We start from the raw sequence: 23,830 nt of genomic DNA on the forward strand, positions 1-23,830 counted from the left end.
ATTTACAAACAAAAAATATACTATGTATTCCCATATACATGCATAAATTGGCCTATTATCTTGATCTGCGACGCCGACGCATCATCGCCAGAGCGTTGCAAAATTCAAAAGTAGGTAACCTCATGTATTTGTGTTGTCATACTTGTTACTATTACCTTTTTGTTTCATAATTAGATTCATTACTCAGTGTTGGGAAAGTTCCCTTTTACAAAGGAAATTGTTTCAGATACTCGTTCTTTGTACAATAAAGTAACTACTTCCAGATAGATACGTTGGATCCTTAAAACAAACCCCAGAAATAAAAATGAAACGACTTCTTGTACAAGTATAGATTTTCATAATAATTATTATACTTATCTAACAATTATGTTGTTATGATTTTTTTGTTTACACAATTGAAATTTTTGGATGATTTTAAATTCTTTTTTCAACCAATGACTAATAGGACATTCGCGTTTATTTCAAATATTGACAAAAACAAATTCAAAACTTCAATTTCAAATTGCAATTTAATAGTTTTAAAATAAAAGTTTTATAATTTTTGTTTTCATGTATATTGTACAAAATAGTTAATGGACCATACATGAAGTTCTTATTTGCAACTTTAATTTTTGTTTGAGAACATATTTTATGCTAACTTTAAAAAAAATATATATAATTGGAACTTTTGTATCAAAGTTGTTGAATAAATGTTTAATTGTATATTACTGAAAATATGACATAGTTCTAAACCTTCTTCTATACAATAGACGTCTGTTGCACATTTTGTCAAGATCATTAATTCTGTATACGTTGTAGCTTCTTATTTTTGTTTACACTAATCCGAATACAGCGTTTTCTATTTACTTAGCAATGTGTTGTTTACAAAATATTTATACACATATACATATGTATGTAAAATTGTATATATGTGTGCGTATAAATAATATTAAAAACATATAAAATTATCATAATGAAAGCAGTATTTATTTAAATCGATCGACACCAACCTTGAATGTGATTAATGTACATATTTTTTAAATTTTAAATGTAGTATAGGTATTGGGTATATAGATTAAGTTTGTGTGTTGATACACTTCACAAGTAAATACTGTCGTGTTTAGCATAGATTGATTTTGTTGATTTCATGTTGACACAATATTATAATTTAGCCTAGCTCTCAACAGGATTAGTACCATAATTCGCCTATGCATGGAATCTAATCATTTGTAGCATAATAGGCAATGAATAGACAAAATGTGTTAAAATTGTGAATTGTTTGAGACTTACAACTTTATTAAAAGTCTAACCGAAATTATTCAATTTATCTAATTTTAAATTCATCAAAACCTGATTTCTATATTTTACCGTTTAACTGGTGTTTATAGATACACATCAAACGGGTGGTGCATAAACAAGTATATTAATTATATCTTCTTCTTCTTCTTCCTCAGCTTATCGGCCCATTAAGTGCCATCGCTGCCATCACAAAACCTCTCCATTTCTCTCTATCGTATGCGTCGTCAAAAGATGACTCTTCTTCTATGTTTTTGATATCTTGAGCTATAACATCCACCCATCGGGTCCTTGGTCTTCCTAATGGACGTTTTTTATTTATTTTGTTAACTAAGACTTCTTTTATTACTTGTCCATCCGCTCTCCAAACATGGCCGAACCATTCTAGTCGTTTGCTTTTTATATATGAAATAATATTTGGCCTGTTATATAACTCCTGTAGTTCTTGATTTAGTTCTTGATATTAATTATATACATAATGTTATTTTTTAATTACTAAAAAAACTACCTATACGTTTTGGAATTGAATACAACCCAGTTTCTAATAGTATTCGAAAAGCATTGTTATGTTCCACTATGCTGGATTTCTTGGCATAACTAGCAAGAAATACAATTTTCGAGTGTTTGATAACCGATATCGTTTAAAAATAATAAAAACAATGTTGGTATAAAATTATCGCCCTGGGGAACATCTGGCAGAACGTGGATAGCATCTATTATGAAATGTTATTTACTTTGATTGAAATGGTTAGTGACATTTGTATTTGTAACTATTTTTTTGGAAATATTTCTTATAAAATGTCACGGTAATGTTATGTACGAACCTGAGCATATTAACAAGCTCAGTTCTAGCAAAGGTAATGTTCTTACATTATTAGATTATTATTAAACAACGGTTGAGGCATTTTTCAAATCATTTTATGACATAATACATATTATATTGTTGTTGGAGTAAACTTCTAAATCCTGGCCATGGTAATGTGATAAACATAAGTAATAATATATTTCAAACTAGTTGTATAGTTTTCAAATGCATTTTAACTTCATTTTTATCAAATATATATTATAGGAAACAGTAATTTCATTCAGACACAGTTGTAGATGTCGAATTAAAGGTATATCCGGCGCCGCGTTTCAACACAACACATACCTCATAATATATCTCATATAGCTGGCAACATAATTAGATGTGGTAAATCCTACATTCTATATTATATTGCGATTACATCAAAGCCATGCAATAATAATTCATACATAGTGCGTGTTCACTGGACACACACACACGCTGTTTTGGTCGAATGATAAAAATAATGATTTTTTTAAAATAATAATAAATAAATAAAACCCGACGACGAGAGAAAAAAACAAACGAGCCAAATCATTGGTAATAATTAATTAGATTGCTTCATATAATATTCCTAGTTGTTGCTAACCCGTCTCCGAATTCTTAGCGCGTACAGGATGCGACTGGATAAGTGTTTTATTTGTCGCCATTGTCTGTTGTTGTCTGTGATTTTGTAAATGTATTGGCAAAACGCCTAAAATCACACAACCAACGACATTTCACTTGAGTACTCGACCGAGAGTTTCCACTTACTCGAATTATAATCGATAATTATCAATATTAACCTTACAGTCTTAATGGAAATATAATATTATAGATAATTTTTACTGGCGAGACATTATAAGCCGTAATTTCAATTAATTATTGCATGTTTACAACCATGTTGAATATATAAAGAAAAAATATCAATCTGACGCAAAATATTAAGTCCGACAGGTTTTTTTTCAGTTCTCGTTTCAAAAAAAAAAAACGACGAGAAGGAGGAGGGAAATGTCCAAAGAGTATTGGCAAAAGAAAAACAGAAGACCTATTTCTATAAGGTGTTTACCATAAGAATACAAATAATAAATATTACAAGAAGTGCAGTGTAAGCATGAGAATAAAGAAAACCATTTTGTTGTAAAATGAATACCTTCTCAGTATCACATAATTAAGTACTTAGTTTATTTAATAGTTTATCAAAATTCCAACTAAAACTAAAAAAATCATGTTAGGTGTGTTATTACTTATTACATTTCAAAAATCTGACGTGACAGCCGATTTAACTAGACGTTCTATCTTGAAAAAAAATGTTATAGGCAAAACAAAAGTGGAACAAACAAAGAATTGTGCTTAAATTTAATAAACAAATTACACATCAAAGGTCATTTTTTAAACCTAAAATAATTAAAAACATTTAAAAAATTCAACATCTCAATCCTATCAGCAAGTATAAGTATTTAAACGTTGTAAACAAAAACGTTAACTTAGTATTTTTTTTTAGTTAGTATTTTTTACTTCATACCCATACGTTTTATACCGATATAAAATAAATAACATGAGTGTGTAATGGTTTAAATTTAAAACTAAGTTAATCGTGATATATAAATCGTGAAATTATATTTATATTTTGGATAATTTCACTTTGGAATTAGAGGCTTCAATATCTATTATGCATCCCACCCTCAAAATCTCTAGTCGCGGCACCGAATGTAACATATTCCGTTATAAAATAGAAAACAAAGATTTATCTATAGACAATATTTATTTATTTATTATAAATAGGTATTTCCTCTGTGACTTTTAATGAAAATATTTGATAAAATTCTACTTGGACGACTTTCGAGGATGTTCTAATATAATAGTAGGTGGTAGTTTCTAATTTTTTGTTATTAATTACTTATACAATTTCAGCAGCCCATCGAGTGTGTCTTTTGCGCACTGACAGACAGACTCGTTCTGTTCTTTGCGCTTGTTGAACACAATAGACGTGTAAAAAATTTACTGACCGGGTCACAGCACACATAACTACCCGTCTATATCATATAATATTATAGCCATGTATATATATATATAAATATATATTAGTCACTATAAGCATACACACTTATCTAAGGCGCTTATCCACTTTTCAGCAAAAGACATAATACCTACAGTTCATATTGTTAAAAACACAACCACTGGAAATAACAACATTAACCAGTGTGTAAAGCCTTAATAAACAAAAACATAAAAATTAATTTGACAACCCAGATTGCGTCATACGTGTATAATATAGGTAGCTAAACATATGTATGCGCTTAAGTAACAATAATTTATAATCGTGTAAAATCGTTTTTGTGTTCGCGCCAAGATTTATAACGGTTTTTCAAAAAAAAATTAAAAATCCGGAAGCAATTTCTAAAGGATTCTGCGTCTGCAAATTAGTATTGTGTGTCATAAGTATTATTATTGTGTCTACCTACTTGCCTAAACCTGTCGGACATCTCATACACGCGATTATGTGTGCTTAGAAAGGCACCAACGGTGTCCGTTTCGCATCTGTTCCTTTCTTGTGTAGGTTTAGTATACGTGACAACCGAATTTATGAGCATTTAGCGCACCGCCATTGGCTACAAAAATATACCAACTTCATATTTTTCAACATAATATTATCACATCAGATGCTCAGAACTCAGAAGGGATATAGAAATTTATATTTATATATTTTTTATTCAAACAGTTACCCACCGGTATGTTATATCGATGCCCTAAACCTTGCATGTTTTCTGTAAAATATACTCAGGTACTACTGCATTAATAACTATTTGAATGAATACCCCAAAACGGGCGATTGACGTTCAACAACATGGACAGCCAGCCAAGGATATTAACTAGTCGGAAAATAAAAAGTTTCTTTTACCGGTAACTATTTACTATAGACACGAGTTATTTTTGAAAATAACAAATTACAAAGCTACTTATATCGATAAAAATAACTAATTATATATTAAACAAAAAATGTTTCGGAAAACTGAGTTACAAGGAGAAACTTTGGCTCCTTCCAAATATTTTTTACTTACACTCCCGGACTCGTTTTAAAAAACTCAAATTAAATAATCAGTGAACGAGTCAAAGTAACTTCCATTATTAAAATTTAACATATATTTAAAAATTCTTAACAAATATATTTTTGAAAATCGAAAAACATAATATTATTAAATCTTCTTGTTTGTGCAGTCAAGTTCCTTTTTTGGCAATCATTTACTTAACGAATTATTTTTCATAAAATTTACTCTAAAAAGTTGATTATTATCATAAATCAATGAAAGTTGTGTAATTGATATAATATCGTAAATCTTTTAAAATCCAATCTTGATAACTATCTACGTAACAATGTAAAACTAGGATTTTGAAAAACATTATACTTATATCTTTAATTTTTGATAAAATAATTTGTATGCCATAATCACTAGAGGATAGAGTTAATATTATAATTTAAAGTTATTGTTCTTAAAAAGTGTACAAATTTTAAAATTTAAACAAGTAATTTTTAAAACAGAAAGTTTGGAATAAACTTTTAAAATTGTTAACTGGAATTTAACTAGTTTCAAAAAAGTAACTTTGCCCAGCTTCGCTTAGGGTCTAATAAGGCCTAAGTTTTAGTTTAAAAAAATTACTTGTCTGATATTTAGACCACTAAACTTGTACATTAAATATCCCTTAAACCCGGAATTCGGATTTATGATTTTTTTTTGTATATAAAAGGTAAATAATAAAATTATTGGTTAAAAAAAACTTTTAAACTCTTTGTAAAAGTATTTTTATTATTAAACTAGGATAAAAAAACAATAATAATAATAAGAAATCCGAGTGTTCATTCGGATATTTCAGAAATCCGGTTTTTAATAACAGAATTTAATACATGTTTTAGATTCAGATTTATTATAGAATAATAATTATTCAAACGTGGTTTCTGTAAAATTATTTTAAAAAATAAACTTATGACACCGCTTCGCCTTATTTTTTATACTTTTTCTTCGGCTTATTAGCGCTATTCTTTTCTCTGACGCTAACCGCACCGAAGCGTTTATACCGTGTACCTATCTATTTTATAGTGCGATTTGAACACTTTCAAATTTACCCGGTTTACTTACTTCCTCTATACACAAACCGACGGCGACCGTATCCAGTAATTAGCGCATCCGTCCACACTAGGCTGCGCTATTACGGTTAATTTTTTTTTCTTCATTTGATTGTTCTGTCACTAGCAGTTTTCGCGCGTTTCCTGAATAAACGGAGAAAAAACATCATTCGAAATCGTTCGGACCGGTGTGCTATCGCGCGGTAACCGCAATTCCATAACCGCATTAAAACCTATACCGGTACATAAGGTAATAATTGCTCAATTCGTTTTCCTTGACTTAATTAAGACGGCGAACAATAATTGACTTGTGTCGCGTTACGCTGGTCAGCGAGCTACAACCGCTGCCGCTGTACTCAATAACATAATATTATAATGTTATCAAAAAATCATCTTCATAGCGATACACATGAAGATATACTTACATATTATAATGGTGTACAGCGCGGTACATATATGTGCTGTCATACATAATAATAAAAGCGTTCAGCGGTTATCTAATTGCCCGTGCGCAGTGTTTGCAAATTATTGTGAAACAAAATTAAAACACAAAAAAAAAATAATAATCGTAATAATATCGTCGCGCCGCTTGAGTTTTGTATTTTTTTTTTTTTTGCGAAATATTATTTATACAGTCATAGTGTAATTTTACCATTTTAATAGTGTTTTTTTTTTTTGGTTTATCAGTAACGATTTTCTTACACATGTTTATTTGCATACTCAACGCGCGTATACTGCAATTTGCAACTTGTAAATATACCTTCGCTGGTCACAGTAGAGAACTCTCGTGCAAATTGTTTCAGACCACTTTGATGCTATTGAGGCATCCTCAATAAAATTATTTCTCTAATAGCTATTAAAATTTATAAGTTTTTTAAATTTACAGTTTTTCGGTTTTTATATATTACATAAAGATTTGTTTAATTATAGTCGAGAAAACCCGACAATGTACGTCGTACCTATTACATCAGTTTTAAGTATCATCGACATTTTAAGAATCGGGTTTATGATGTTTTCTTGGTTTGGAAGCGTTATCGAAAATACTTTATCTAAAAAATATTCCATAAAAAATTGAAGCTAATTTGACTGTTTATAAAAAAAAGTTATATTTAGTTTATACCTATAGTAATTTCAAGTTAAAAAATATGTTACTTTCTTTTGGTGTTTTTTTTCGATTTTGAAGTGGAAAGGGTAATTTTTTAAAATTTTTGTCCCAATATAGTATCTTTTAAGTACGGTTTCTGATCTACCGGCTTGCTACATGAAGACATCGGTTTAACGGTTTAGGAACTATCGTAGGTCCAGACAGAAAAATTAAAACACATCGTTGTTAAAACAATACCATCTTAGCTCCATATCTAAACTAAAACTTATATGTGTCCGTTCCAAATAAACATATTATTTGTACCTATTGAAAACGGTCTAGATCATTTTAACAATAGCATTTTTTTTTCTTCAAAAAAGTTCTAATTTAATAAATTTCAATGGAGTCCTTAACGTTAAAGGTTACGCAGTATACAGCACTATAGTATACACTGTAATCGACCGTAACACAATAAATTTTGTCGCTGTATACAATTTTTCGATACATAGAAACTCCAATACATATCTGTCTAATAAACAATTATTAGACATTGTTATCTAATCGTGGTTGTCGTTTTTCCTCTACTGCTAATTACACCACAAAAAAAATCGTATGGTCCGCGAGGTCGCGTAGGTTCTTTGTAGTTTTTATACCACAGTAATAATATATATTATATTAATGTTATTATTTATATATACATATTTATTTGCCATTATATTTTTGTGTTTGTATACAAATTTACACATAACGCTTGTTGAGAGAGGAGGGCAGGGGGGGCTAAGCACACCTAAGAGGAAAAGCGTAAATTTATCATTAGCGTCGGGTAATCGGACTGGCATGAAAAACATTGCAATGAAGTGTACCTATAATTATTGGAGGTGATTGTCATAAAGCAGCAGCTATAGGCTGTATAGACTAACGGAACAGCGGATAAAAAACAATGTCGGCGGTAGACTGTTTGATAAAATCAATAAAAGAGATACGGGCCCAAAAAATGACATTGTTAATGGCGAAAAAGTAACGAAAATAATCAATTACAAGTTTTCATTTTGATTTCATCCATTGCGCTCCTTGGCGTCGACTGTGCGGGCCTTGAAGTTTGATGCCAAATCGAAGGCAACGCCACTGTTTTGAAGTACACAAGCGAAATTTGTGGAGAACATTAAACATTATAATGTTGTTGTTGTCGTCGTCAGTAGTTTTTAATAACAACTTAACACACATTATATCTTACAATACTATAGTAAAAACTATGTAGTCTTAATTTATTAATTAAGTCTTCCATGCATGACTCATGAGCAACAAATAACAATCAGGAAGGTTTATAAAATATCTGCTAAATAATTAGTGGCCGACTCGTGTCTGGCACAATAATAATACATTTACTAGTAAAACTCTTAAGTAAATATAATTAATTATAGACGAAGAAAGACTAATCGCTTCCTATTTGACAGTTGACGAATCCATTAATAGATAATATATATATATATATAAAACCCTGTAAAGTAAAACAATTTTCAATTGGTCTATTTGTTTAAATGTGAAAAAAACATTTTCATTGAAAACTTCGAAAATTGATACCAATTATGTAAAATGGTTTTATTTGGTATTAAATAAGATTATATAAATACGATTAAAGTATGAAATAAATGTCTCTTAAAAATGTATATATATGTTTTTATTATTTATATGATTTTATTTAAATAAATGTCTATGCGTGACAGCGTTTCCCTAATCACATATTATAATGCTATTTATTTTTCCTTAATTAAATTGTTGAATAAGAATGATAAATTATTGACCAATACATTGCAAGCAAAATTAATGTTTATTTTTTACATTGTTTGAAGTAAATGTAATCTCTATTAGATTGATAGTTGATTTTGTCTAAAGACCGTTAAGAGTCATCAAATTCTATTACGGTAATGGATATCAACTATTCCATAATTATTTGATGTGTGTTGATTGTTGGTTTTGTTGACAGTGTTGTGTTTGGATGTCTTTGTCTGTTATTTATGTACGTACCTAATTCTCATATTGAACCTTGTTAGTTATTGTACAAAACAATAATATTAGTTATCGCGAGTACCTAGGATGTACAGTACAGTCATGTGTTTTATTGGAGGGTCGATTTAGTTAAATTTTAACTTATTACCGTGATCGAGACGCGTGTCAATGATCGAATAATATCTGCATGAGTAATCGGGAAACCGACAAGAGCATAAAACAAAAAACTCATTATTTAGACTCAAAATTAAAAATTAATGATAATAATTTTTAAAAAAAAGTTTCTTAAGACATTTCCATTTAATCTATCAATTTCATATCAAACATACAAAAAAATATATATTTAAGCCCCATAAAAAGTATTCAGCACATTTAAAAAAAAATAATACCAACTTACAATGCGACAATTTCTAAAGAATATTTTCAAGCGACACAAATATAATTACAAAAATGGTACAACATCAGACATGTAGTACTAAAAGTATAAACTAATCAATAAGAATTGCAAAACTCTCAAAAAATAAAAAAATAAATGCATTTAAGATTCTTAACTTGTTGGTATGAAATTACAAATAAATCTTTTTAATTATAAAGGTATGTTAATATATTGTGTATGAAATAGTTAAAAGCAATCGCGTGAAATAATAAAAATATTGATAAGAAATTTGACCCGCACCTGTATGTTAAATCCGTTCAGTCTCATTCAATAGAGTAATCTATAAAAAAAAAAAGTAAAACCTCAAAACTAAAATAAATAATAATAATTAGGTGCATTATGCAGATCGCATGAACATCGTACTACAACCCTCTAGCTTGCAATTAATAAGTAAAAATATTTTAAAGATTGTCTGTGATGAAAAATATTAAGTACTATACATGCTTTAATATTTGCTTGACGTTTTGGGAATAATTAATAATATCTATAACTGAACTAATTCTATAATATTTAGAACAAATATTATTGAAAAATTTAGATTATTACGATTTGATTTCCTAATTAAACATGTTGTAATCATATTTTAGCAATATTATTATAAACTATTATAACATTTAATAGAATTGTATTAAAATATTATATTATTTCTGTGTATGGGCACATACAGAGTTGAAGATAACGTCAAAATATGATTATTAATAGTCGTTTTAATAAAGGTCAAAGCGGTAGTTATACAGTCTACAGATAGTTTAAAACGTACGCAGTAGTGACCTTTTTCGGTTCATCGATAAATAATATAAATAAAAATCAGATAATTTTTCCATAGAACAATGTACAATCATCCGATTAAAACAAGTCTTTTATAACGGTTATATTGCATATTACGTTTCATAACTATATATGTATACAGTATACGTATATATATATAATACCTACTAGCTATTGTTTCGAGCATAAATTGAAATAATATAACATATATCGAACTGGTTCTAAGTATGGTCAAACGGCAATGTACATCAATCCATTTTTTACTTTCTAAAAGGTCGCGGAAAAAATTGTCCGAGGTAATTATTGACGATTTCGCATTTTTTACAAAACAAAGCACATAATAAACATTTACACCCAAGGTATTCCGAGTCGTAGCGTATCGTGTCGTCTAGCGGAAATGTCGATCAGGGTCGGATGTGGAAATGGTGGGAATTGGAGGTCGTGTCGATCGTCACTCATCGATAGTTAGTATCTCATATTCGGTGGTCTCTAGACTTTTATTTTATGGTACATAATATGAGTGATCTTAAATAAAAGCCAAATAAAAAACCAGGCGACAATTGAATACTCAATCGACCAGCGGAGAACCCGAAAAAGTACTAGACTTTGAAGCGTCCAAAGGTCAAGGCTTCTGAGGTCTGTAACGTTACAGGTCAAAGCTAACGATGAGAGTAGGTGAAATACAAGAATTAGAAGAGATACAAGCACAAACAATGAGTGTTGTAATAAGTTTGAGCTGAAACAAAATATTACCAGGGACACTTCAATCGTGTGCCAAATACTATATACATTCCACTTAATTATTGTATATCATTATTTATTTCAACTTTATCCGCAACTTGGAAAGTTAACAGTTGAATAATAACTTTGAAGGTAAGTTAGTGATATGTAATACACAATAAAGGACGATACAAAAGTTACAGAAGTCTTTGACGCCTTTGAAATATCTCCGGTACGAATCCAAGTCGGCATGGCCTGAAAAAAGTAATTTGTTGGCAGAGTAAAAGTGAACATAAAAGAACATAGAAGTAGAATATAAATGTTTGTCAATTTAATTAATAACCAACCTATGAGGTGCCCCTAATGTGATTTTTTTATATTACATAACAGTTATACAACTTCTAAAATTTGAAAAACTGTTATTTGATCATACTACTTTTTATCGGTGTAGAAAACATAATATCTTGGGAGATGCACTTTTTTGGATACTGAGCAGTCGTAACGCATATTTACCTATAAATTTAATTTTTAGATTAAGTTTTATCTATATATTTGCAAAGGATTTTTTTATAATGTTACTAGTGACCAAATTATAGATCTAAATTAGATAGGATTTTGGATTGTTCAGAAGATTGTATCTCCGTTGAAAAAAAAAGTTGTCGAAAAGTGCAATATAATTATTTGAAGATAAACTATTGATATTTAAGTTTGTTCGTTGGTGAGTGTGCCATAAACTGTTAAGCTTTATGGAAAAGTGCATTCCCCTAAAATATGTTTTGCTACAAAGATAGGACCTGAATGCGTGTCAAAGTTAAAAATGAATATTAAGTATCAATATAGACGCCATTTTGTTTTATTAATTTATATATTAATGAATATACGCTTTAAGAAATATATGTTTTTTACGTGATATTAACATTTAAGTACCAGCTAACAGATATTTAATAATTATTCCGTTATGAACATAAAAAAAAATTAACATAAGTTTTCACTCCACTCTACAAGCACCTAATAAAAACGTTTAGAAAATATTTTTTCTTCTGTTGTAGCAAAGCATATTTTAAGCGATTAATATTTTGTTTTATTTTATTTATTATAATATTAATGTATTTCTTAGGTGCCAAAAACGCGCAGCTACCGTTCGACCTTGGATGGTCAAAATTATTAACGTTAATCGGGTATTTGCCGTACTTTTCGCATGAAAAATCATACGCGAAGAATCGTTATGCCATAATGTCTATGCCTATTAGGTACGTGTCTACACTATAATAACGATAACGATAATACCTAATAGCAGCTAATGAAAAAAATAGGTGCATATATATACTGGTACACTGGTCAATGTGTACAATATATATAGGTACACCAATAATATACCGCAGAGGCTAGAGCGTTAAACAAGTCTGCCGAATGGACTTGTCGCGCTGGTAAATACAATAATTAGAGTTTGAAGTCGAAAATATTTATTTTTTAAATAATTCATAAAATCGTGAAATATATTAACTGTTTTTTTTAATCATAATCGACTAAACCGTTAGAAAATTTTAAAAAAATCACTCAGATTCAAAATTGTAATCATTATATAATTATCACAAAAGAATATAATGTTACCTACCAAAGAATAAAGAGTATATCACACCCCATCAAAGAATTATGTGAGGCCACTACCTCTTGAAAATCCCTTCACCGCTATGGTTCTGGCTTTTACTTGTCATTAGTAATGTTGAGTAGATAGTGTAAATTATACTTATAAAAAAAAAACCGATATCTCGTTTTTAATTTTATTGAGGTTACTCGGGGTTATTATCAGCTTTCGTAAACGCCTATATTTTATATAATTGAGTTTCTATGATATTTGATTGCACAAAGGGTAGTTTTAAATCTAATTTGGCAAACTGACACATAGTCTTGTCTTATCTGGCAAAAGAGACTGTTCTGATTTGGTAAATTTTCAATTGACTATAAAACAGTTTAATAATACTAAAAATAATTTATTTTGGTAATTTGAACAATCTACAACCGGGTTTTTTCACGAATATATGGTTTTATAATAGTAATAATTTGTCAGTGGTTCCTACCGAAATTAAATTATTACTCTCTTGTTTTTCGTTACGATTTCCAAAAAAAACGGTATAGGTAATTATTTTTCAACCTATTATAATATATATAAAATGTAGATATTTTTTTTTATTTCGATCACTGTTGTCGGCGGTAGTGGTGGACAAGTGACTGGAGTGAAACCAAAAGTTTCCCCACCTCCCCCGCATATAATTCTTTAAATCTAATACAACACAGAGGAAACGCCATGGCCTCCTCTGCGCTCTACCACCACCGCAACAGACCTCGTCGGGTATTTAACAGTCGGCAAGTGCAAGTATATAAAACAATCGGACTCGGTCTTCAGACGTTCCATTTTCGAAAGAAAACGACGACCACGACGACATCCTACTAAACTTACAAGAAACTAAAACCGTCCATCTGTAACAGTTTTGATAAAAAAAAACACAAAATACACGAGTGGAAGCAAAGAAGCGCTCACATAAACGCTCTTCGACAACACCAAAAACGCAGCAAGCCGTTCGAAAACTACCTATTTTATTTTTTACTGTAAGTACCTACACTAAAATATACATTACTGGACTATAATAATATCACCTGTATCAGACGATCAAACAATTGTATTTAGAATGAGGTAATTGTTGAACGAATCGACAAATTTTAACCAATTGTAATTTGTACAACTTTACCTTAAGAAGTGTTAAAATTATATTAATTTTTTTTCGTAATTCCTGTAAAAAACAAAATCGAACTTACACGTCTCGTGCCAATTGTTCACAACTATGTGCAATTTTACTTAAATTTCGCATGTACCAACCAATTTCTAATCATACTCAACTTTGATTCAATCTAGATTGAAATTTAAAAATATTTTGTTTTACTTTTTAAACAAAATATGAATGCTCAGCTTATTAGTTATAGGTATACACACACATGGACCAGTTACATTAAAATTGTCAGGCCTAGACACACAAAAGAGCTTTTTAAAGGTTAACATACAACCTTTAGAAAACTGATGGTAAGCTTAACAAAGCTTGTAGTGAAATCGGTCGACTTAGTATTATAAGTGTACAAGCTTAATAATTAACTGCATACTACAACTACTCATACTATTATTATATTATGTTAAAAGTTTAAATGTTTTTAAGCTATGTAAAGATTTTTAAACTAAAACCAAAAATACACACAAATGGATGTTTGCCGATAGCATAATATTAATGTCGTTTAGCAGCTGATCGCCAACATTGTTTAAAAACATTTACACGCTAACTGTGTGTATTAATCAAATGTAAAAAAAGCAAGTTATCTTTAATATAGTCATCGAATTTGCACCATATTATAGTTCTATAATACAATATGTATTATTTATTGTGGCTTGACAACGCTCTTAGTGAAACTGGTCGTGTGTAATTATGGTTGTCTACTATTTTAAATGATCATTATTTTGTGGATAAGCTGTTTGTACAATAATATTATGTATTTAGGCATAAGGTGAATGAAATAAATATATTTATTATGGTTTTGTTTTGGAAATAAGTATAATGTTAACGCGTTAAATGGTAAACCGGCATCGTATTCAACGGTAAACTCAAGTCCTAAATATCATATAGTTTGGTATGCCATCCACAAAATCGATTTTTTTTTATTATAAAAAAAGAACTGACAAGTAAAGTTAAGTGGACGCTACTTCAGTTTTCTACTTGAATCATAAATTACTGGTTCCTTTAGGTGTTTGTTATTTTTTAAAAATCCTTGATTATTATACCAGGGCTCGTTTACTATATTACACACATTTGATTTATTATTATAGCTGTCGCAATAATAATATCATCTATAAATTAAATTGTTATATTTTTGGTAGCTAATGAGTTTTTAAACGTACCTAATTACTATATAATACTCGTTGCACCCGGAGAAAAACAAACCAAACAAGATATGTAACAAAGGGCGCCGGGTGTTGAGCAATACTCAAATGAGAATACAATATTTTCCCCGAAAACATTATAACGTTTTATTACCCAACAACATTTCGTTCAGTAGCAAATAATAATAATTGTTATTACAATAACAATAATAATTATAGTAAAATATTATTTCCAAATCAAGGTTACCCCGTGAATGTATACCTACCCAGTACCCACTACTTCTTCTGTTTTTGCGGTTATAGATAGTTAGCAAGATAGTGTTAGCGTAGTATACATTACCGACTGCTCTGTTAACCTGTCATGGGTTAATTGATTGTTATACAATTTCCTTAAGACTCGTACCCTGATTTTAGTGTACCTATTGTTCAGCGTTGAAGAAAATTACCTAGTCACAAAATATCACGTTGTTATTAATGCGCATCTTAAAATCTTATACCACTTGGTTCGAAATTGAAAAGTATTTGTTTGGCTGTTCGGACTTTCCACAAGTTCAAGTCGGATTACTGTTGCAGTCGAAAACCCGAACCCCACATTTTTTCTTTTGTCCAACCGCCACCGACAAGGGTTACATAACCGCGTTTCAACTTATGTACCCTATCCCGGGTCCAGCATGGACCACTAACCTGGTACATGTCGTAACCGCCGCCCATCAACCTACCGGAAACTGGTGCGGTGGCGTCCGCGCTATACGCCGTTGGCTTGATCGCGTCGCGGCCCGCCGACCCAGAAGATTATACCCACGTGCAGCGTTATTGTTGCAGTACTGTTGTAGTTATAATATCCATACTTTAATATTATATTATTACATTTTTTTGCGAAAATTCGATCGGCGGTGCACACAAAATTATTCGCGCGAAAATCCGGTTTCGACACACCATTTTCGGCGGTAGGTGCGTTTGCGCAACGACCGGCCAACACCGTAACCGGCACGACCGTTTTCTCTCGTGGGTTGGGTCTTTCTTGGCCCCCCGACCCGTGGCATTGACCTTGTAACCGTTCCACCGCCTGTCAACCGGCCACAAATATGACAATCAGGCCTAATATAATTGTCGTTATTATCGTAAGGTATAGTGTGCTGTAGCGTCTCGGTACTGTATAAGGTATATACGTTACTGAACTCAAGGTATACCGTTAAGACGCAAGTGCTTAATTTGGAACACTGACGAACCGCCGGATGACATTATTAATTGTTGATGGCCGCAGTTAACTACTAGGACACCTTGAGGAACACGGCGCGCGAGGCAGAGGTCGTCTTTTGCTACAGTTAATTTGGAAAAACCGATGGACCGTGGTTTCTACCAGGTACGCCGTTCTGGTATATACCGCAAGGACGAGGAGGCGACGACGTCCATCAACATTCAAACGCCTCATCGATCGAGGCCGTGTATCTGATCATAATCTCGACTGTGGGGTTTCCCAATTTAAAATCGCCATAAACGTACAGACGTGAACGATTAATCCTATATTTGTCAGTAAACGGTGGTCATTGTTAAGGGGTTGTGGAGTAGAAGATGTATAGTGCCAACGATCGAGAGAAAGCAAATCCTCCCACGGGTACAATCGGTAGACCTTTCGGAGTCGCCAAACCAGGCCTTTTTTTTTCTCTATCACCTCTTATTGTGTAACACGGCTTTCCAGACTAACAGCAGACGGCGTCAAGACAGCCGGTAATAAATAAATAAATAAATTCATTAAAAAAAAACTGGTTTCGACAAACGAGATGACCAGCGAACCGCGCGCGCAGACGACGATAATTTCACTAATTTAAATGTGAAACCGAAACCTTGTAGGGAATTGCATAATAATATCGGTAATACCCACCACTAAAAAACACACACAACTACTATACAAATACATATATTACTTGTGTATTTACCCGATTGGTCCTTGAAAGTGTGGACGTGATTGGATCGCATATATTTATACAAATACGTGTATCTATCTATCTGGAAGTGAAAGTAATATAATACAAACAGCATATACAATGTGCTAGTATACTGTGGGCAGTACATGCCTACCTATAGTGTATTGCAGTATCAGCTGTGTTTGCCAATTGAATAATAATCTGACGATTATATCAATATAAAGCTCAGCTCCGGGGTGACTAACACACAACACTGTGTCGGGGAATAAAAAAACCCACCGTGTCTGGTAAGACGAGAGTGAGAGAGGACACAGAAAGAGAAACGGAAGGACAATTATTATTCTCGTTTATTTACAACAATACCTGTTGCTTACAGCATAAGTATGAGTCACAACTCGCTCTCCTCTGGAACATTATTACATTATCACCATCATCATCGTTGTTCGTTTGTAGGTATCTTATCGTAACCTTTCACCGTACAGCTGTTGTTCCTGTGCTATTACCTAGATGCCCACAACGGGAAACCGGGATGTAATACAACGTATAATGGTCGTGTGCACCTATATAGTCGACGAAGGCGCTGTGTACATATTAATGACTGGAAAGTGTCGTTCCACAGTTTGCTTATACCTACATATACGACTCATACAACACGAGAAGATTTACATGAAAATGAAAAAAAATATTTCTCGATTTCAGGTTTCACACGCTAATTATACATGCACTACCGCTGACTAATTATACATTATATTGGTCACAGTGTCAATGGAAACCGGCCATGCCCGTTGCTTTTATACAGAGAGATACGGGCGCGGCTTGTGTAGGTAAATCATATATTACATTGTCCGTTTGTTGTTGCCCGAAACGACCGACACCTATGCTGAGATAACCAAATGACGTGTAAAATATAATTTTTCTTTTTGTTATATTTTTGAAAAAAAAAAAAAGAAAATACGACGATTTCTAATTAAGTGCGCGATTTACCGTAGCGGAAGGCATTTTGTTTTCTACTTGAAAAATCGGTTCGCCTCGCCGCGCCGGCTAAAACTACATGTACTAGTATCACGGTGGAATAATTGTCACTTGAGTTTTATATTTTAATTACTTACAGGGTTCTTTTTTTTAATAGTAATACCGGGAAAAATCGCGCTTTGACCGTAAATTAATATAAATCAATTAATTCCGCGTCGCCACCGCCGTTTTTCCGTTTGTCATCGTGCACTTTCTCTTAGGTACAAGAAGTCTGATGTCGGTGGCCGTTAACGGTATTCTAGATTTGCAAAACATACAACATTTCCTTGAAAGTACACCTACGTGATAAAAAAAAGGATCAATATTTATAGTAGTATCGGTTGTAGTAATTAAGTTAATCGTTTCCCTTTTAGTCGCTCTCTACTTTACAAGTGAACCGTATATTGCACCTCAAACCGGTAATAGAACGTAAAAGCCACGGACAGGTGTAACTGTGATTTATTACAAAATAAAAATATAATTTCAGTTTATTGCACAGCGTTTACAACCTAATAGTTACAAATTAGGATTGTTGCGGTTGCACGATAGCGCAAGTTCATGCGTGAACAATTTATGCAGGCTTGTGTATCAAAACAATATTTTTAATTAAAAAAAAATATTCAACATCGTTTAGAATAAATAAAAAATGTTAGAATTTTGTACTAGAGTTACTTGATAAAGATGCCGTTTAATTTTGTACCGGCCCGTATGAATGAATAGGTACTGTAAAAGGAATAAATTACTTCTCCCCGACTGACCTGTCCAATTCGTCAAGACTTGACCATATACTAAGATCTTAATTTTTTTTTTTTACAGGTCGACCCGGTCGTATAAACTCACAAACATGAACAACAAATTCTGCGTTTTGGCCGTACTCATGGGCATCGCCGCCGTCGCACTTTCGGCCGACGAAAAGACCACATCGCCTGCACCAGAAGCTGAAAACGGCATCAAGATCTTCCGCAGACTTATCCCGGCCGACGTTTTAAGAGGTAACGTTTGAACGGTTAGGTTAGCACCCCCAAAAATGCAAACCCCAATCCTTGATTTGTATGCATAACATTTTAATAATGCACTCTGTTCAAATTTTTTATTTTAGAATATTTTTGCTTTCAAATGTAATATTATTTTATATCAAACGGTTTGAAGATAAGAAATATGTTTAGTCAAGTATACATCATTTTAGCACCCTCCCCCAAAATGTAGGTCTTATGGAAGCGAAAACTCCTCCAATTATCGTCTATTAAGATAAAAGGAACAGGGACGTTTAATATCTAAAACGAACAAAACTAATGGCGTTATTTTCCAGGCCCGATTACTTCTGGGGTATAGCTTATGTATACACATTTAACTATATGCATTCTGGAACAATTCCTGTTCGGCTAACTTTACCGGTGAAATAGTTGGCAGAGTACTATGCTAAGCATTTATCGACTACCTATATAGATACTTATAGCACTTAGGCATAGATAAATTGGGTACGGAAGTCCAAAGAGGAAACAACTCAAAACGTTTTCCCGCGACAATATTATTATGGAAGCAACAACCGACAACGCTTTCGCCGTCCGACCTTTAATCAATACCCGTTCACAAGAGGTCACCCGTCCGGCAAATAATAATCTCTCGTCTTCGTTAAGTACCCAATGATAGTCGTAAGGATGATAATTAAAAAGCAATGACAAATGCATTGGCCGTGCCATATGCCGATAAAATACAAGGTCTCGACACGCTGTGAAATTCCTGCGCGTGTCAACCTTAATCATCTAATACTTCATTCAATTAAAAATAATACCTAAGTAGTCTTAGTGGCGCAAAAGATAAAAAATAAAACCCGTTAAGCTCCTAATCGTTCATCGTTAGTTACAGCTTTGTTATTATTTTTTATTATGATCGTTATAAAAAAAAAACACCCTATGCAAAAACGGTTTGTAACTTGTTTATTTGTTTTCCCGGCAGACTTCCCCGGACTGTGCTTCGCGTCCACCAAGTGCGCGACCGTCGAGCCCGGCCACACGTGGGAACTTTCGCCGTTCTGCGGACGGTCCACTTGCGTGCAAGGCGAGGGCACCAACCAGCTGTTGGAATTGGTCGAGGACTGCGGACCGTACCCGAAAGCCAACCCCAAGTGCAAGCTGTCCGAGAAGACCAACAAGACGGCCGCGTTCCCGGAATGCTGTCCAGTGTTCGACTGCGAACCCGGCGTCAAACTCGAGTACCCGGAAATCGCCATCGTCGACAACGCCGACGCGGCCGCAGCCGCCGCCGACGCGGCCACCACGACGACAGCCGCCCCCAAGACCAAAGCCTGAGCACCACGACCGAATTCGCAAGCACCACCACCATGTCTCATTGTTGAATGATAACTTTTTTTTTTTTTAACACATTTTCATTATTCTCACACACTTTACGAAATTTGTACAATACATATAATTCTAAGTTCTATGTCTACCTATACGAGTATATTATATTATATACATATATAATATATATATACATAAAAATTAGTTAGATTAAACTGTATCGTACATTCGTACCTATGTGTTTTTACGTAAAATATGTTCCATTTATATATATTACAATACCTACGATAACGATTAAGTTTGTAATATTATTATTATTATTATTATTAATTTACATTATACATGTTGTATAAAACAAAAAACAAAAATTTTTTTTTCAATTTTCTTTTTTTATCCTTTCATACAGAAATGTTGTATTCAATACAAATGGTAACTTACCATCCGGAAATAAGCATTTTTTTTAACTATTGTTACTTGTTAGTTTCTACTAGATTTCACGATTTGTAACGTGGTCTAACATACACGGGCACACAGAATTAATGAATCCAAACCGGAACCATTTTAGGTTAAGTATCAGTGTTTAAAATATATCCTTGTTTTAAATTATATTTTATGTTCTATGAGTACACTATGCTTAAGGTCCGGGAGTTTATAAATTAGTGTTATAAGTAAATACACGGATTCAAAATCTTAATACACTGGAACATGTGCATTTTAATTACACACACTTTAACACGGGTACCTGTGTTCTCAACCACACGTGAAATAGAGACCTCTAGTTTCTACTATAAAAATGTTGAAAACTTTGTATGCTTATATAGATTACACATATTGATGTTGCTTATACATATTGATTGCTGTATATTATTAGCTTTTTTACAACAAATTTCATATATATTATTTATTTTTACATTATTTTTATTATTATTATTAGTAGTAGTAGTAGTAGTAGTAGCAGTAGTAATCAAGATTCAACTGCACACTATTTCGTTTGATACTGAATTGTACACATAGAAACCGTTTTCGACAATTTTTCTGTAGAGGTGTATATATTTTTGAGCGTTCACTGTGGCCGGTGCAATAAACGTATCGGTAAATTCTTCCCTCGTATTGATCACTCGATCACATGTTTTCAACATTCCCAACCGTTTGACGAACTCCACAACGAATGACAAACAGTTGTGCGTATCTTCATTGTACCTATTTAAGAAATAGGAAGAAAAAAGGACAATATTATTTACAATTACTACTTGGGCAAAAATTGTAATAAGCACTAACGGCTGGTAATATGGTAACAATCTAGTAATTGGTATAAGATTTGTATATTGAGAGGGTTAGCAGTTGGCACCAATGCCGTTTTTCTTTGAGTTTTCGGAGTTTTTTAGGAACATTTTTTTAATAACTTCTCTACTAAATTTAATTATTCTGTTAGGGAAATATTAACCAACATAGAATTGAACAATTTTTTTTTTTATGGTTTCCCCTTAAAGGCATTTTAAATAAAATGGTTTGAATAACAAAAAAAATGTTTATTTATACAAAACTGAACCCTCAGCGGTCTCTGTCATAAAATTATGAATGATGAATTATTATTTGCCTTTAGAATTATAAAAATAATAAATATTTAACTACACGTTTCTACTAAAATCACATTACCACAAAGATTAAGCATATAGATTTTTTAATTTTTTCAAATAATTAATATTTGATTTAACGAATATTTGTATAAATACACATTATGTTTTGAATGCAGTAAAAGTTATTTAATAAAAAAAAAGACATCAATTACTTATTGATTATTAATTTTATAATCAGATTTGTTTTACAACAAAAAATGCTTTTTAAAAAAAGCCTAACTAGTAAAATAGTGTGAATTCTAACGTATCATTTATACACAAAATACCTCAACTTAATCTTGCCTTTGCCGTAGGTTAAATTCATGCCATAGTATTACCCTCACCATCACCAACCTTGCTTTGGTCCAAAAATCGGCTCTGGCAATTTCCATCAGGACGTTATCCCATTGTGTTTCCCAAGACGCTTCCTCTACTCGGTAGACTACTAAACATTGCTGCCAGGCGTCCGTGTTGACATCATCATTGACTACTCCGTTGCAGTCGTATGACACGACTACTCCCTTTGAAGTCGTTATTCCAATATGTAAATCATCCATCAATCGATAGTTTCTGAATGGGGGAAATACACAATTATTCACAACATAATTTTTTCGTTTAGACTAGATATCGGATGATTATTTAGTGTTATACTCGTACAAACTTTAAAAAATCGCCATTGGTCGGTTTAAAAACAACAGAGCACGGATGCTGCGATGCTCTCGCAAAAGGATAGCACACTCTGAAAAATAAACAATCAATCATAGTAAAACTGTTTTTCCATTCATGTAAGGTATTGACCAATATTCTACAATTATTTACTTTACCTGATTGGAATGAACAGAGAATCGGATACATGTTGTTTACAGACATGGCAGAAAGAAGGTAATTTTATGCAGAACACATTTCTGTCTCCACAGTGTTTATAACACACTATTCCGGGATCGTTGTCCATTGTTCAAACAACATGGGAACACTACTCTAGGTAAAGAGAACGTTGACTAACCGAACCATAGCGAATGAAACTTACTGAAGTCTGAGTTGAACCTAATTAATAGGTCCTCTAATTCAAACTAATGAACTTACAAAGTCACATCAGCTACAAAATGCAAATTAGTAGTTACAAATCACAAATTCCTTTACATTTAGTTTTTAGTTTTTTACAGTTTACAGTTTAGTGTTTACTTACTTTAAAAAAAAAAAAACGTATGTCGTGTGATAACATGACTGCCAGCGACAACAAGTGATAAGAAATAGATAATATTGTGTATGTTGTGTTGCTGGCGTCGATTATTCGCCTATTAGCCAAACTGCCAAGTCCAAACCTTAGTAATAATTTATACCACCTAGGTACTACTTAGAAGTGTCTTAAAATGCCTGAAAACATAATATAGTAATAATATGCCAGTTGCTACATAAATCAGTAATCGCTAATATAACTAAATAAATAATTTAAAAAAAGATACCTCATAAAACTAATTTCATATATCACATTTAACGCATTATTAATTTTAGCATAATGAATTAATACAAATTTATCGGCGAGTGGATGATGAAAACGCTCATCATATCTTTCACGCCGCAGTTCAAAGACAAATATTATTATTATAGCTATCAAACTATTAAATTAACAATAATTACATAATCAACTTAATTTTACACCTACTCGTAGCTGTTTAAATTGATGAGTATATTTTTTTTTTTACTTCACAAGAATTTCCATAAATATTTAACTTAAATAGTTAAAATGACCTTAGAACTGAGATGGATACGCGTGTACAACGCAAACAATAACATTCATATTTTTCAAATATAGTAAAGTA

General features: G+C 32.1%; 2 protein-coding genes across 3 annotated transcripts; one reads left to right on the forward strand and one right to left on the reverse strand.

The window, feature by feature from the left end:
* Nucleotides 1–13,602: 13,602 nt before the first annotated feature.
* Nucleotides 13,603–21,098, forward strand: LOC126836416 (uncharacterized). The gene is made up of 3 exons (XM_050569775.1): nt 13,603–13,843; nt 18,911–19,086; nt 20,051–21,098. The coding sequence occupies exons 2-3, from the start codon at nt 18,939–18,941 to the stop codon at nt 20,401–20,403; spliced, it is 501 nt and encodes a 166-aa protein (XP_050425732.1). The 5' UTR covers nt 13,603–13,843; nt 18,911–18,938; the 3' UTR covers nt 20,404–21,098.
* On the reverse strand, nt 21,076–23,192 carry LOC126836415 (MKRN2 opposite strand protein). Of its 2 annotated transcripts, none has more exons than XM_050569774.1 (4): nt 22,835–23,192; nt 22,672–22,749; nt 22,365–22,580; nt 21,076–21,594 (listed from the first exon to the last, which is right to left on the reverse strand). In XM_050569774.1, exons 1-4 carry the CDS (start codon nt 22,960–22,962, stop codon nt 21,366–21,368), a joined length of 651 nt encoding a protein of 216 aa, XP_050425731.1. In that variant the 5' UTR covers nt 22,963–23,192; the 3' UTR covers nt 21,076–21,365. The 2 variants fall into 2 exon arrangements, with proteins under 2 accessions (XP_050425731.1, XP_050425729.1); XM_050569772.1 differs by having other exon boundaries at nt 22,314–22,580.
* Between the last annotated feature and the right edge of the window lie 638 nt (nt 23,193–23,830).

The sequence above is a fragment of the Adelges cooleyi genome, unplaced genomic scaffold, assembly GCF_023614345.1.
Source record: "Adelges cooleyi isolate 19-005CV unplaced genomic scaffold, UGA_ACOO_1.1 ACOO_flye_CR_arks_rails_tigmint_CR_PRNA_247, whole genome shotgun sequence".
NCBI classification, from domain to species: Eukaryota; Metazoa; Arthropoda; class Insecta; order Hemiptera; family Adelgidae; genus Adelges; species Adelges cooleyi.